The sequence below is a fragment of the Artemia sp. Qi Xiang Cuo genome, chromosome 2 (assembly GCF_049724085.1).
Source record: "Artemia sp. Qi Xiang Cuo chromosome 2, ASM4972408v1, whole genome shotgun sequence".
Taxonomy (NCBI): Eukaryota; Metazoa; Arthropoda; class Branchiopoda; order Anostraca; family Artemiidae; genus Artemia; species Artemia sp. Qi Xiang Cuo.
The window spans coordinates 93,138,873-93,154,643 of record NC_142795.1 but is presented as its reverse complement, the minus strand read 5'-3'; the positions used below and the strand labels follow the sequence as shown (position 1 = coordinate 93,154,643).

The 15,771-nt window shown below is 33.1% G+C and overlaps 1 protein-coding gene across 1 annotated transcript in view; it reads right to left on the bottom strand.

Moving 5' to 3' along the window:
* Positions 1-695: 695 nt before the first annotated feature.
* Positions 696-15,771, bottom strand: part of LOC148955823 (ATP-dependent RNA helicase DDX55) — a 57,284-nt gene continuing 42,208 nt past the window's right edge. The window contains exons 8-11 of the mRNA XM_089104423.1: positions 13,994-14,162; positions 11,556-11,682; positions 6,800-7,025; positions 696-773 (exon numbers count right to left, since the gene is read on the bottom strand). Coding sequence (XP_088960549.1) covers positions 729-773; positions 6,800-7,025; positions 11,556-11,682; positions 13,994-14,162 — 567 coding nt within the window. The 3' untranslated portion in view covers positions 696-728. The remainder of the gene's footprint in view (positions 774-6,799; positions 7,026-11,555; positions 11,683-13,993; positions 14,163-15,771) is intronic.

Sequence of the window (15,771 nt, the reverse complement as noted above, 5' to 3'; positions counted from 1 at the left end):
AGTTTTATTTGGATATTCATTGAAATTTCTGCTCATTTTTAGTCTCATTATTTATAGATAGTGATTTGTCGTATTTTTACGCTTGAAAGATTATTTGACTTTATTTTTACTCATTCTCGGCTTAATGGAACTCTTTACTTTTCTTTGAAAAATTTGTTTCGTGGAAAATTTTTTAAATTAATTATCATTAAGAGCCTAATTTCCTACTTTACTCTTTCCACTACGAATATAAAATCAAACTTTCCATAGTATTTTGTATATGAAAAGTAGAAGAAATATCCAAAATTATCATCAAGAATAGTCTGTCTAAGATGGCCCTTTCTGTTCAGATACTATAAAAAACACAGTACACCACAAGCTCACTAAAATTACTTTTTTTTTAAATCTGTAATTTCTTTTCTTCTATTTCCATTCGGCCATTCTTATATTTTTATTCGGCCATTGATCTATTTCTTCTATTTTATACCCATTTTGTTCTAGCATATAAGATCTAAGATTTTATATCAAATTTTAACATAACTTCAGAGCAGGAGAGAGACTGTATTTCTTAGATAACAAATATGTATTCATTTTCCGTAAAAAAAGGTTGAACAATAAGTTGCTAAAATGGAAAATGTAGTTTAACTGCATAACCTGATAAGAAGCAAAACAAATTTGCAACAAGCAAATTTGCAAACTTTGCAACAAGCAAAACAAATTTTTCCAGCAGCTCTTATCCGCGCTTAAAATCAATCCTCCCCATCGAATAGTCGGTCGAATTCATCTTTTGTAATCTAAAAAAGAAAAAAAAATGTTTGGAATAAAATCAATAGCACGTCTTTGTATTTTCATAACGCACAAACTGGCTGGAGATAATTAATGCACAATTTGTACCAATGCACAATGCACAATTGGACGAATGCATAATACATAAAATGCACAAAACCAATGTACATTTGGTTAAAGTTAGAAGTGTGTCTTTGTATTTTCATAGCGTATCATAATATGGTTGGAGATTGTAAACGCACAAATGGTGCCAACGCACAATTGGACGAATACATAATGCACAGAATGCACAAAACCAATATACATTTGGTTAAAGTTAGAAACACGTCTTTGTATTCTCATAGCGTACAACTGGTTGAAGATTGTTAATGCACAATGCACAATTCAACAAATGCACAATGCATACAAAGCACAAAACTAATGTACATTTGGTTAAAGTTAGTAGCGCGTCTTTGTATTTTCATAATACATAACTGGTTGGAGATTGTTATGCACAACTGGTGCCAATGCACAATGAACAAATGCGCAAAAACAACGTACATTGAGTAAACTGTAAGTAGTACTCTTTGTATTTTCATAACGTACAATTGGTTGGATATTGTTAACGCACAAATGGTGTCAATGCACAAATGAACAAATACACAATGAATAAAACTAATAAGCAACTAGTTAAAGTTAGTAGCACGTCTGTGTGTTTCCATAACGCGCAACGGGTTGGATATTGTAAACGCACAGTTGGTTAAAGCTAGTAGCACACCTTTGTGTTTTCCTAGCGGACAAATGGCTGGAGAAATTTTAAAGAACAAGAAGCCAGCATTATAGTCAATTATACAAGGACTCATATCTTATCCAGCACTAACTGTGAGTGCGATAGCTCAAAAATGGCTGAATGCAAAAGCTGAAAATCATATAAAATCAAGGGATTTGTGTAGGGAGGAGAAAGAGATATCAACATATCCAGAAAAATCTATTAAGAACGCTGGAAGGGAGAAGCAACTTTTCCCAAAGTCATGACCTATCTAGACCTTTTTTCCAAACCAGAAAATGGTAGCATGTCAATTTTCAGAAAAAAAATATAGTACAGTGTTCGAGAAAAAAAATTACAGATAAATGCATAAATCTACATATAAACAATATTGTTCGCTTAATAATATGATCTAAAGAATTCTAAAATTAAAAAGAGAGAACTATGTAAAATAAACCGAGATTGTTCATATATGATCAGAAAAAATGAAAAGGATTAAAACGAAACTAGTAGAGTAGGAAACAAATAAAAAAAATATTTAACTGAGCATATTTTTGAAATAACTTTCCAACAAAACTTCAGCAATGATTACCACTTTGTTTTTCTTTCTTTCTTTTTTCTTCATTTTTCTTTCTTTTTTTCTTTCTTTCTTTTTTCTTCCAAGAACAGGTAATTAAATCCTTCAGTTTATTGTTTATTTGCTAAATTCGATATATTGTATTGTAATTAAACGTTACAGTTAAAGATATGGAATTAATTGTTCAAAATAAACACATGGTAACATAAAAGAGGCATGTAGTCAAGATTATTTTTTCGGAGAGGGGGTCAATAATAAAAATAACATGTATTTTATGCATTGATTTAGAATTGTTCAGGAATTTTGGGACATTTGGGATTCCATGGGACACGCTAAGCCTCGAGCCATTTTAAGTGCTGCTACGTCTCCCGATAATTATATCCATCTACATCACATAAGGTCAATCCCGGACGAAGTGAAAAAAAAAAGAAAAATCAGTAAACCATCCGAAAATGGGGTACTGTTTTACAAAGCGGTAAGCGCGCGACAATTGTATTGAAAATCAGATAGGATAAAACCCGGTACTTATACAAGACGCTGTATAAAGATAGCCATTAAAAAGGATTTCTCACTCCGTGAAATATATTTAAACTTTAGTTTTCTGGGGTTTAAAGGGACTAAAGGGTACCTAAGCGGGGTTGATTACGTTAGGTTACGTATTTAACATATTCTATGCCTTACCCCCTCCCTCCGCTAATGTGCAAATATATAACCTAAATTTGGTTCTGAACTATTATATTTTCCTCCTATTTTGTTTTATTTCATTAGCGTTAACGAAACTTCACTTTTTCGCGCGCTTGCCATTTAGTAAAACAGTACTGAAAATGGTTTGTTTCTTTTTAAACCATTAACAAAAAATTAAAACAATATTTTAGTTTTGGAAAATAAAAAACACATTAATATTGAAAAATACCAAGAAACATTTTCAGCATATCATAAGAAACGCTGCTCGATACTTCGGCTTTTCATCTATGTATTAATTTGGTAGATTTTTGCCTTCTTTGCTTCATTGGAATAATTGTAATTCACATATTTTGAAGTTATTTTAATATAAAGCACCCGTGGAATACACAGGAGAAAACTAGATATGTAGACCAGATCCCAAAATAGAAATTTACCCTATTTCTAATTAACCATATTTTATGGTTCTGATGAAAAAAAAAATCTACATATACAGGCCAAACATACCCTTAGCATTTTTTGACTCTAAAGTTAACTTTGAATTTTAATCTTTCGCACTCTGAAGTTGTCTCTGCCATTTTAAGTTTTTCAAACAGAAAAAACTATTTCCCATTTTTAATTGTTCAATATTAAAATATATCTATGCTTTAGAAAGTTTCAGTGGTCTTATTCTAAACCCCTCGAGTGTGGAAGGATTATATAATTCTTTTATGTTAGTTCGACGCCATCTGTTTTTGTCTCTGTTATATCAAGATAGATGGCATATTATTCTTCACTAAGAAAAGAACTTTTAATTTCAATAACCCAATTTCATATTTTTGCGCAACTGCTGGGTAGAGTCAAAATACACTACTTGATGTTCTCTTTTTCTTCAGTTATACCAAACATTATTAGTAGCACTGACGTTAAAATCATTAAATATATACACACTAAATTATGCCTGAATCAAACTATAATGACAACTGTCGAAAGCCAAGATTTGTGATTGATGGATGAACGTAGTAAAAGATGGATTTACTGTAGTGAAAACATCATTAGCAGTAATTTAAAAATTAAGAATGTTGAAGTGTTTCTTCTCAGCTCATTCTTCTTTTGTTTTTAGTACATACATAATGTCCTAACTTAGTACATAACTTAACTAACATACATAACTAACATACATAACTTAGTACACACATAATGTACTAAGATAAGTAAGAAGTAAGCATATCACGACAACATAGAACGAAAAGAAGTTTTTGGAGAAGTTGAAGTTGCATCGTAGAAGTTGCAACCATAAATGGACCAATCAAAGGAGAAATAAAAAAAAATGTAACAACAGACTGGAAAGACATGTTAAGAACATGATCAAAATTAAAAAAGAAACATTTGTTTTAGCTTAGTGTCTGCTTCTCATGAACTGTAGGTCTTGGCAAGGTGGTTCCCAGCATTTGAGCAGGTTTGAAGCCAAAATTGAACTTTTGTCCAAAATGAGGATCCGTAAGTCCTGCAATGGCGCTCATTTAAAAAATAAAGCTTTTTTTACGCTTTGAAATGTTTTTTTTTTCTTCCTTTATAGTTGTAATTAAGACCAAAATGTTTTTCAAGATTAAATTTTTCCCAGGGAAGACTAGAAAGGAGGAGTCCTTCAGATCAATCTCAGAGGAAGTATCAAAACTTTTCTAAGTGCGTAAAGATTGAGTCCCCAGGAGGGGTGAAAAGGTTGATAAACGTTATTTAAAAAAAAAGCACACATACTGAAACCTACATTTGGAATTTATACAAGGTTCAAATTCCGAAAGTATATTGAGAACATGTCCAAAGTTACAAAAATAAAAAAAAAGTGCAAATAGAAACTGCACGGGTGAAATTAAAAATGAAAAAAAAAACGAGAGATGGGGCTCTATAAACCCCGCCTTTACTGGGTTGATCATGAATTTAAAAAAAGAAGATTGAGGTCGGCATGGAAGCTTGGCAGAGTTTAGCGAGGTAAAGCGGGAAATAAAGAATATAGATGTTTACTAATTATTTATTTTATTATTATTAATTTAACAAAAACAAATTCTTGAGTAAAATCTGATTATAGGTTATTTCTTTTAACCAATCGAAAAATAGGTTGGTTAAAATGACGTTAACCCAAGAAATTGTGTCAAGAGAGCAGTTTTTTCTCACTCCTTGCCCCTCCCCCCCCCCAAAAAAAAATGACACCGCTGCCCACAGCTGAAGTCTAGTTTTTGTATTTGACATTAAAACAGCTATACAGATTTGACAATAACATAAATTTGACACTACCATAGTAGTTATGATAATAACATAACTAATAATTTTTATTATTATATCCCTATTAGTTTTTTGTTGCAAGCCAAAGCCCAGGGCTTAGTTTCTGCTACACACATGTTGTAGTCTCTAAGCTCAACTTGGAAAAGTCAGTTTATATAAATTTGTGGCCACGTGCATGTGGCACGGACGTAGGTTGATTCATTTTTCCTTTCTTTAGACATAAAGCTGTTTTAAATAGGCTATGATGCTACAAGCTCAGAAGCTATTCGAGAACAATTTCCTAATCCTGCCTCAATTAACCACAAACTTGAATTTTTCCTTAAAAATCATCATTAAATACGGTAAAAACTATGTTACAAGAAGATCCTAATATAACTTTTAACGCAAAAGACAATTTTCATGAGTTTTTTCCGGAAGAACTAAAAAAAGAAGGTTTCACGAGAAAAAGTGCCCACGAGGTCCCCCTTCCTGCCAGCCCCCCCCCCAACCTAAATGCTTAAGAAAAAATATCAACTGAAAACCTATATGAAATAAGGATAATAGTTTATTCTGATAATACCTTGAAAAAAGTTTCTGCCAGCTTTGCCTCTAACTGAGACTATCTATGTTGGCTTTACTCCAAATAGCAATGGCTCTCAAGCTTTTCATCACAATCAACCAACTTTATTTTAATCCAAAAATCAACAGAGAGGAAAAATCAACAGAGTCCGTTGATTTTTGAATTAAAATCAAGTTGGTTGACTGTGATGAAAAACTTGAGAGCCATTGCTATTTGGAGTAAAGCCAACACAGATAGTATTGAAATGACAACTGTAAGACAACTGAACAAGGAAAACTGTATAACTAAGTTCTACTACCTCTCCAATACTAAAACATTGGAGACAAATAAAAAAAATGAAAAAATTTGCTCCTACTGGACTCCCCCTTATAATCCCCAAAACAAGTTTTATGTAAAACTCCCTTGAGATCCCCACCCATAAGCTACGTGAAGGACTTTCGAACATAAGTGGAGACACAATCTGATTATTTGCTGTACTGCAGAATAGTACATCTGTGTATTCCAAAATTGCTATTTTTCGGTATTCAATTGTTTTAAATCTGCAATTTGATATGCAATGATACGACTTCCTTCGTGACTGAATGAGAGGAATAGAATTAAAATTTTTGTCCAAGTGAGCCATCTGCTGACATTCCTCAGCCGCCGATACAGCCATCCCTGGCTAAGAAAGGGAACAAATAATTGTCCGTGACCATCATATAAAAAACCACAAAACTTTTACTTCGGTTGACTGAGGCTTGAAACTTCCTCTCAGGGGTTTTCAGAAGCGAGGAACTCAGCAGAATGTCCCCTTAAAAAAAAAAAAAAAAAAAAAAAAAAAAAAAAAAACTGCTAATTGTCTTATACATTTGAAAACAGTGGATTTTGCTTATTTGAAATCAGCATAAAAAGCAAGTTCTTCTCATGCATATACTATAAAATTTATGCATCAATTCCGTTTTTTTTTGCAATGATTAAGATTGTTCTTTATTTATAGTCCAAACAGTCAACAATTCTTGGCACAAATAGCCTAGATAAATTACATTACTATAATTACCAATTCATTTTTTTTTTTTTGTCTAAATGCTATAGTTGAAACGCAAAAACCGAAGCTTCGCTCGAGAAATATATATATAGGTCACTTTTCTCGCAACTCCTATATTGGGAGAAAAGTATCTAGATTTGGATAGCTACAATGATTAAGAAAACTCATTTTCAAGTATGCACGTTTTACCTTTCCCTGTTTCAACTTCTTCATTAGAAGAGCGTCCCTACGAAATTCTTCATCATCTGTCAATGCCTTCCTTCTCTTCTTCCCATTATTATTTACTGGTGCATCTTCTTCCTCTTCTTCACCTTCTTTTGAAGGTTCTTTCTTTTCATTTTGTTTAGCTGGCCACTTCCCTGTTTCTAAATATGCTTTTATGTTTGACTGTCGGTTCTTTTCTGCTGCTTTATCCCTAAAAAATATTGAAATTATAAAAGGGGAGAAGAAAAAGGGAAGAAAAAGGGAGAAGAAAAAGGAAGAAAAGGGGAGAAGTTATAAAGTCACGCGTCGAGTAGCAAGAACCAAACAAAAAACAAAACTAATTAAAACATTTTTTCAAATATTTTTCTAGTTTGAAATAAAAGATAAAAATAATTGCTCGGACACCATAAATATTTTTACAGTTTACATAATGAACTGACAGCTAAAATAGAATTAAAAAAATGAATTTCTTTTCTACGGAAATATTGAATCAAAAATCAAGTATTTTACAGTAGTTTGCATCAAGACATGGCTAATTGTAGATAGAAAGAGAAAAGCCAAGACAAGACAGATGGTCCAAGTAATTGAGACGTAAATTTTTAATTAGCTGCTGTCACGGGTACAAGGCAGGAGTAAATATGACTCTCTGATTGGACAAATACTTGTTAGTCAGTTTTTGAAAATGAATGCCGACCTAGTCTAGAGTCTCAGGTAGGTTGACCAAGAACTTGAGTTGAAGTTATCAAGTATTTCACAGTAGGTTAAATCAAGACATGGCTAATTGTAGATAGGAAGAGAAAAGCCAAAATAAGACAGACAGTCCAAGTTATTGAGAGATAAATTTTTAAATAGATGCTGTCACGGGTAAATCGCGGAAGTAAATATGACTCTCTGATTGGACAAATACTTGTTAGTCAGTTTTTGGAAAGGCATGCCGGCCTAGTCTAGAGTCTCAGGTAGGTTTACCAAGACTTTGAGTTGTAGTTATCAAGTATTTCGCAGTAGGTTGCATCAAGACATGGCCAATTGTAGATAGAAAGAGAAAAGCCAAGACAAGACAGATTGTACAAGTAATTGAGTCGTAAATTTTTAAAGGGCTGCACGGGTAAATGGCGGGAGGGAGTTAGTATGAGTAAGTATTGCCAGAACGACTAACGACAAGAAGATAGCAGTTACCACTAGCCATCGGTTTAAACAGATGCCCCACTCTTTTTCTAAGAGAGGGGGTTCCTCCGGATCAATCTTAGAGGGAAATCTCTCTAACCTACCTCTCTCAATAAAACATGACAGGGTAGATTCATTAGCCGCAGTTTTTCCTGGGGAAGCGTGGTAGGTTAGAGCAACCACTGGTATTATTTCCCTACCTAATACACAGGTGTTTTCACGTGAATCTATAAAATACTAAAAATTATCTAACATTAATATAAAATAAAATTTAATTTCCAAAAAGCCATTACATGCTCTGAGGAGGCGAATTCGCCTAATACGTTGAAAATACGTAACTTTGAAATAAGAACCTTAACAGGAGGCCAAAATAAACCATTATATTTGAATAAGAAGCAAACAAAATGCTAAGTTAGAACTGAATAAAATAATTTTTATAGATCACAAATAAGTTTTGTCTTATTTACCCAATATTAGTGAGATTGACTCTACGAGGATGGCTACAAGGGACTTTTCTTTACTAAGGAAATTTTGTGGGTACCCTTCTCAATGCCTTTAATCTATGAAAAAGGTACGAGGGGAATCAGGAGAGGTCCTTGGAGAGGTCTAAGCAAGATGAGCTAAATTAAGTATTGTATGTCTAAAGCAGGGAAACATTGTCAAATATTGATTTTTGGTATAAAGGAGGTTTGTACATGTGAACTTGTTAAGAGGTTAAAAGAGGAAGATGGTGACATTTTTGCTTGTCATAAAATATCACCAATACGGCATCATTTCAGATCATTTGGAATCGCAACCCCAAATAATTTCATCGTATTTACTTGCATTTCGAGGGGGGGGGGGGTGGCAGAATGGCCGAGGAAAAGACGGATGAGTATTAAGGAAGTGTTGGGTATCAGATATTGGATATTAAGGAAGTTTATTCATAAAAATGTTGACAAAGAACAATTGACTGCCATGTTATAGACAACTGATCCGTCAGGTATCTACCCAAGGATATCCACTGGGCAGCTTTAAAATATCATAACATAACTCAGACAGCTAAATCATAAAAAAAATGTCTATTTATTCGACAAGTACATACTAAGTTTGTAAAATCATTACTAGAAATAAAATGGATTCTGACGACCCCTAAAGGACACTATTTTAAATGTGAAGACGGTCGGAACAAATATTGAGGTACTTACTTGCTGAGTTTGAATTCAATCATTCCAAATACGTAGGGGTCAACTTGAAATCAATTTTAAAAGTGTACCCGCTACTATGTCACGGTTGATTAAACCAAAAAGTTGTTGTAGGTCTATGTAGGTGAACTACAAGACGGAACGGAGTACTAGGATTCAACATTCGGATTTTAGTAACCAATCAGCTAAAAGGTTTCATATGCTTCTGAGAAAAAATACGTGAATGCAGAAAGCTGAACTCTGATTAGAAAATCCTTTGCTACCTACATTTTTGTACCTTCTAGTGGGGACCTAGTTCCTTACTACATTTCAAGTCACTAAGATCACCTACCAGGGATATACTGGTGTTTGGGTATTTGAAAAGAACAAAATTGAACCTACAATGCAATTGTGACAATTGTTGTCGTAGTGTTTTTACAGCCTTTTGACTGGAAGAACAATAAAAATATAGGAGAAGAATCAAATTACATGAATAGGCTAATAATTCAGACTTTTTACTCTTACACAAATTGTTATAAACAGTTTCACAGATGAGGGACAGAAATTAGATAAATAGAATTACGTAACAAAAATACTCCGGCTCCCTTTTTTACAAGGGTGTATCATGGTGATGAAATCTCTTTTAAACTGAGAGTATCTGCTTCATTTTTAAGAACTCTACGCTCGAATCTCAGATGCTACTAATGTAATGTGAAACAGACCGAGAAACCTCCCAGATATAATCTAGATTTACGTTGTTTTGGCAAGATGACATGTTGCAGCAGCGGTTTTGTCCGTCTTGCAAACATTAGTGTCCGCCTTCGCCGCCATCGAACGGTGTAGTTTTCAACGCATCAAAACTTTTAAATAGGCATGCCTTAAGAAGAATTAGTTTTTAAAAGAAAACAAAGACATATTTCTTGAATTTCTTGAAGAAGGTCTCTAAACTGGCTATTTCTATTTAGAACTACCGGCTATTTCTATTTAGAACTACATGACAATTTCTATTCAGAAATTGTCAAGAAATGACAATTTCTTGAAGAAGGTCTCTAAACTGGCTATTTCTATTTAGAACTACCGGCTATTTCTATTTAGAACTACATGACAATTTCTATTCAGAAATTGTCAAGAAATGACAATTTCTTGAAGAAGGTCTCTAAACTGGCTATTTCTATTTAGAACTACATGACAATTTCTATTCAGAAATTGTCAAGAAATGACAATTTCTTGAAGAAGGTCTCTAAACTGGCTATTTCTATTTAGAACTACCGGCTATTTCTATTTAGAACTACATGACAATTTCTATTCAGAAATTGTCAAGAAATGACAATTTCTTGAAGAAGGTCTCTAAACTGGCTATTTCTATTTAGAACTACCTTTATTCTCTATTTCCTAACATCAAACAAATTGGGTCATTTTTGAAATATAAAATGTATATAGAATACTGCTGTGTTACTGTGCCCCAAAACCTTAAACATAAACCCAACCTTTGCTGTTACTTCAAAATCCAGCATGTGCGAGCAAAGCCTACGTTATTTTGCCTTTAAAACCAACGACCAATTTTGTTTCTGATGTATTTGATGCTAAAAACAGCCTGGATATGCATATTACAGAGGGATTACCACATAAACACTTTACTAAGAATTGCAAAACAATATAATTGCATTTCTATTATTTGTAATCGTTGCATCACCAATTGCATGAGGACAAATCTTCCTAGCATAGAATGTACCCGAAATGAATAAAAGATAGACCAATTAGCACACTTATGTAATCCCTCGCCCCTCAAGATGAACATACTTTATGATTCTTTCTTATGCGTCACTCTTGGTGATAACGAAGAAATTCCCTAATAGTGGCTTCTAGACTATAAAGGTCAACGACCTAAAACTTCATGCTTAAAGTCTCCTTGTTTGGATGTACCTGCCCGCAAAATTTATAGTAAATTGAACCACTTTAATACGGAGAGTAGGCGGGGATGGGAAGTGGCACATACCTCTGGAAATAAATTCCCTCTGTCACCTATGCCAGATTACTTACTCTTTAAGTTTGAAGTGGATCAGAGCGCTTTTGTGCAAAAATTGGAAAAACAAAGCATGCCTCTGAAAATCGTTATTCTCACGTTCCATTGCAACATACTCACGTTTCTGCCAACAAAATTGACAGGGACAAGTGGGCGTTGGAGTTACCAAGGCCCATTTTTATGCCTCAAATCATACAGATCGTAAAACATAGCATGTTTTTAATTTAAACACAGGTAAGCTAGGCTACCTTTTAGAGAAGGTAAGGTTGGGGGCTGTTCCAGTAAAGGTGCAGATATGGATGTGGATCAGGAGGGGTTTTGTGTAGTTGGAGGGGACACAGACTAATTTGTCCCCCAATCCTTCAAATCGAAATACAATTGAAGCTCTTACTTGTACGATATATTCTTAATATCCACGTCAGCTCTTAAAAAGTCAACTACAACTTTCCCTTTCAGTTCAGGCATCTTTGGCATTCTCAATAAACCATACGCCATTGCAAGCTTTCCAAAATTCAAATCTGAAAAGGAAGAAAAAGGGTATAGAAAAAGGACAAAAATAGTTGTGTTTGACTGAAATGTATTACTCCACTACCCCTTACTCCTTCTCCACAAGGCCTGGTTTTATAAGTCTTTTGACGAGACAAAATCGTCCCTTTATTATCAACGTGTGTTAAAGCCACACTTAAGAGATAATTTATACGATTGATACAAGATGTTTTCAGTCGGAATGTTATATTATCCAAACTAATTTATTTGTCTCGTCGCTATCTTACAGCAGGGCTGCCACTGAGAATTTAACATTATCCCGGAATTCCCTTGCGAGATACCTCACGGTTTGAAATAAGATTCGTTCTTCTTCTTCTCCTTGCTTAGATTATTGTGAAGACACTTTCGCGCAATCTTATCATCGGAATCAAATTCCGGGCACTGTGGCAGATTTCTGCAGCTGAAATCAAACTCCAGGTTCCGTATTACTAAGCAGAAATAAACCTGACTGTGCCACCGCAGGACAAAAACAAAAATGCTCCCAACTTTTTTGGTGGGCAAGATATTCCATAATAATAGTATGTCTACTTAATATACTTCAAAGATCGTGTTCTGGGTAGAAATGTATCACATTTTGTTTTATGCGGGACGTGGGGAGTTGAAACCTCAAAACCGGATGAATACTTTTTGTCCCTTATCAGGTTGAAATTTATCGCCGTAAGTTCTTGGGCCAAGAGAAGCCTAATGCACTTAGAATGTACTTAGAAACTTGGAACTTAGTAGACTTAGGAACTTAGAAACTTAGTAATGTACTTAGAAACTTGGTGGGCAAGATATTACATAATGGTGATATGTGTACTTCATATACTTTTGGAGGGTAATGCTTACTATATGCACGTTTCTCAAGGTCTTAAGTTCGAAGCATATTTGGGAAAACTTCGAGAAGAGGCAACATTCAGAGACATAGTTACATCTGTCTAAGACATCGTAGCATATATTTAAATTTGTAAAAAAATCACTTTGTTTATCTCCTTTACTTAAATATTAAATAAGTTTCAAGCTTAAAGAATGTAGATTGGAAAAGATTGTCCTTGTCGGCCAACCGTCTAGGGTCACAAAAAGCAAGTCGTCCCCAAATCGGGGTATGACGATGTCCTAAGGCAAATTTAAGGGAAATGGAAACTCCTTAGGAGGGTGTAATTAAGGAGGCTTTGAACACATTTGGATGGAGAAGGAGCGAGTATAGATGTGTTGGCCTCATGCGGCTTGGTGCTGCAGTGAGTTAAGACGAGTAGTAGTAATTAAAGGAGGCACCTAAACGAGATGGTACTTAAACCTCACGCTTTTTATTTATCGATTTATCATTTAAGGAAAACTGTTAGGGATGGATTAACCTGATGTTCTAAGATCATATTGCTGGATGCATTTCATGATTACAGGAGAGAGACGTCCAAGGAAGTACCTAGTTATAATATGGAATAACTCTATCGAAGTGTCACTCAACTGACTCTATGATGTCAACTATGGATCAACTCTAGGATATCATTTATCAAGAAATAAACAATTTCTCCCAAGTCAGTATTTTCTATACTTTTTGTTTGACCATTTATGGTCAAAACAAAAGGGACTCCAAGGTAAGTATTTAGCTGCAGAAAATGTTTATTAATCTATAAGCAGTTCTGTCCCTATATTTTTTTTCAAATCCTTGACAATTTACTGGATATAACATATCCAAAACTGTACCGAATAATTTGTATAAAACCATATAATTTGTATAATAACGTTTCTCTAAGGTTCACACACTTTGCCAACTTATTGCTATTTTCTTCTTTTTTTGAACAACTTTTGCTTTTTTTTTAATAGTATTTCTATAAGGTTTATACAATTCGTCAACTTGTTACTGTTATCCTAATAAATTTTGCCGTTTTTTAAATAACGTTTCTATAAGATTTATACAATTCGCCAGCTATTTTTTTTTAATAACCTTTTAATATGGTTCATAATAGCTTTTGCTGTTATTTTTTAATAACGTTACTATAAGGTTCATACAATTCGCCAGCTTATGGCTTTTTTTCTTTTTTTATAAGTTTTTCTATTTTTTACTAGCGTTTCTGTAATGTTCAATTTTCCATCTTTTTGCTGTTTTTTTTTAATAGCTTGATATCTAAGTTCCTCAAAGTTCCAAAAAGGATCACTTCACAAATCTCAATTTACAAAATTTTGCTGTTAAAATTCTGATTTTCTTCTTGTAATTACCAACCAACGTAGACTTGATTTGTAAGACCAACCAAGCAACTATTGACTATATATTCGTAGTGGATACAGTAGATGCGATTCACCCACCTTTAACACGTAATAACACACCACATTCATGCTTTGAATAGGCCCTAACGAAAGATACAAAGGCTTTATTTGCCAAATCCATTATTTTTCTATCTATTGTTTGTGCTTTGCGAAGTGATTCCAGACATTCTTTTGGCTCTAGGACCTCTTGGAATTTATCCAAAACTACCTGAAAATTAACGTTATATTAAAAACGTTACATTAAAGACCATACTGGCAGAAGATAACGTTTGATAAAAACAAAGAAAACACGAAAATATTCTTTTGGCTCTAGGACCTCTTGGAATTTGTCCAAAACTACCTGAAAATTAACGTTATATTAAAAACGTTATATTAAAGACCATACTGGCTGAAGATAACGTTTGATAAAAACAAAGAAAATTCAAAAATATTCTTTTGGCTCTAGAACCTCTTGGAATTTATCCAAAACTACCTGAAAATTAACGTTATATTAAAAACGTTACGTTAAAGACTATACTGGCTGAAGATAACGTTTGATAAAACAAAGAAAATACAAAAATATTCTTTTGGCTCTAGAACCTCTTGGAATTTATCCAAAACTACATGAACATTAACATTATATTAAAAACGTTATATTAAAGACCATACTGGCTGAAGATAACGTTTGATAAAAACAAATAAAACGCAAAAATATTCTTTTGGCTCTAGAACCTCTTGGAATTTATCCAAAACTACATGAACATTAACATTATATTAAAAACGTTACATTAAAGACCATACTGGCTGAAGATAACGTGTGATAAAAACAAATAAAACACAAAAATATTCTTTTGGCTCTAGGACCTCTTGGAATTACTCCAAAACTATCTGAAAATCTACGTTATATTAAAAACGTTCTAAGACCATACTAGCTGTAGAAAACGTTTGATACAAACAAAGAAAATACTACACTAAATAAGAAACCACAAAAAAAAAAAATGATTTCTCAATGTTTTCTCTGTCTCGTATTCACTTCGAAAGGTTAGTTTTTTGTGTGTGTGTGTGTGTGTTGAGCACTAAGGACAGTTTGGTGGAGGTCATTTTATTGTACTTTCATTTTACTTTAATTTGCTATGAATTTTATCAATTAATTTAAGTTACATTGCAATTTAATTTTCTTCCCTTTTTTTCTACAGGCAGAAAATCACCTCGTTTCTTCGTTTCTTATTTATTTTCATAATTAATACTTTTAGATTTATATTGATTTTATATTTATACTATTTTACATTTCGTTTTTCCCAAAACAATTCACTACTACCACTAACAACACATTGCAGAAGAAAGTGGCCTGAGGCCAACACAGAACATACGGAAAAGATGACGCATCAGAGATAAAAATAAATAAAATAGAAAAAAGCCAGAAGGACGAAACACAAAGGCAGATTTGTGATTTATACGTAGTTGGATTATTTAATTATGAGTCATAGTATAAAGTTGTTTTTTCCGGTTAAGGGGTCAATGACTCCTCTACGACTTCTTAAGATATTTATCTGACATATTTATCGATACATATAATTTTTTTCCAATAAATTTAACTTCAACATGCTCAAATGCTCTAAAAGAAAATTCAGCTTTAAAAACAGAACCAAGCCAATAGTTTTACTACATTTGACGCAACAATCATTATCTTACCTGTTACTGAAAATATATATATACATATATATATATATATATATATATATATATATATATATATATATATATATATATATATATATATATATATATATATATATATATATATATATATATATATATATATATATATATATATATAT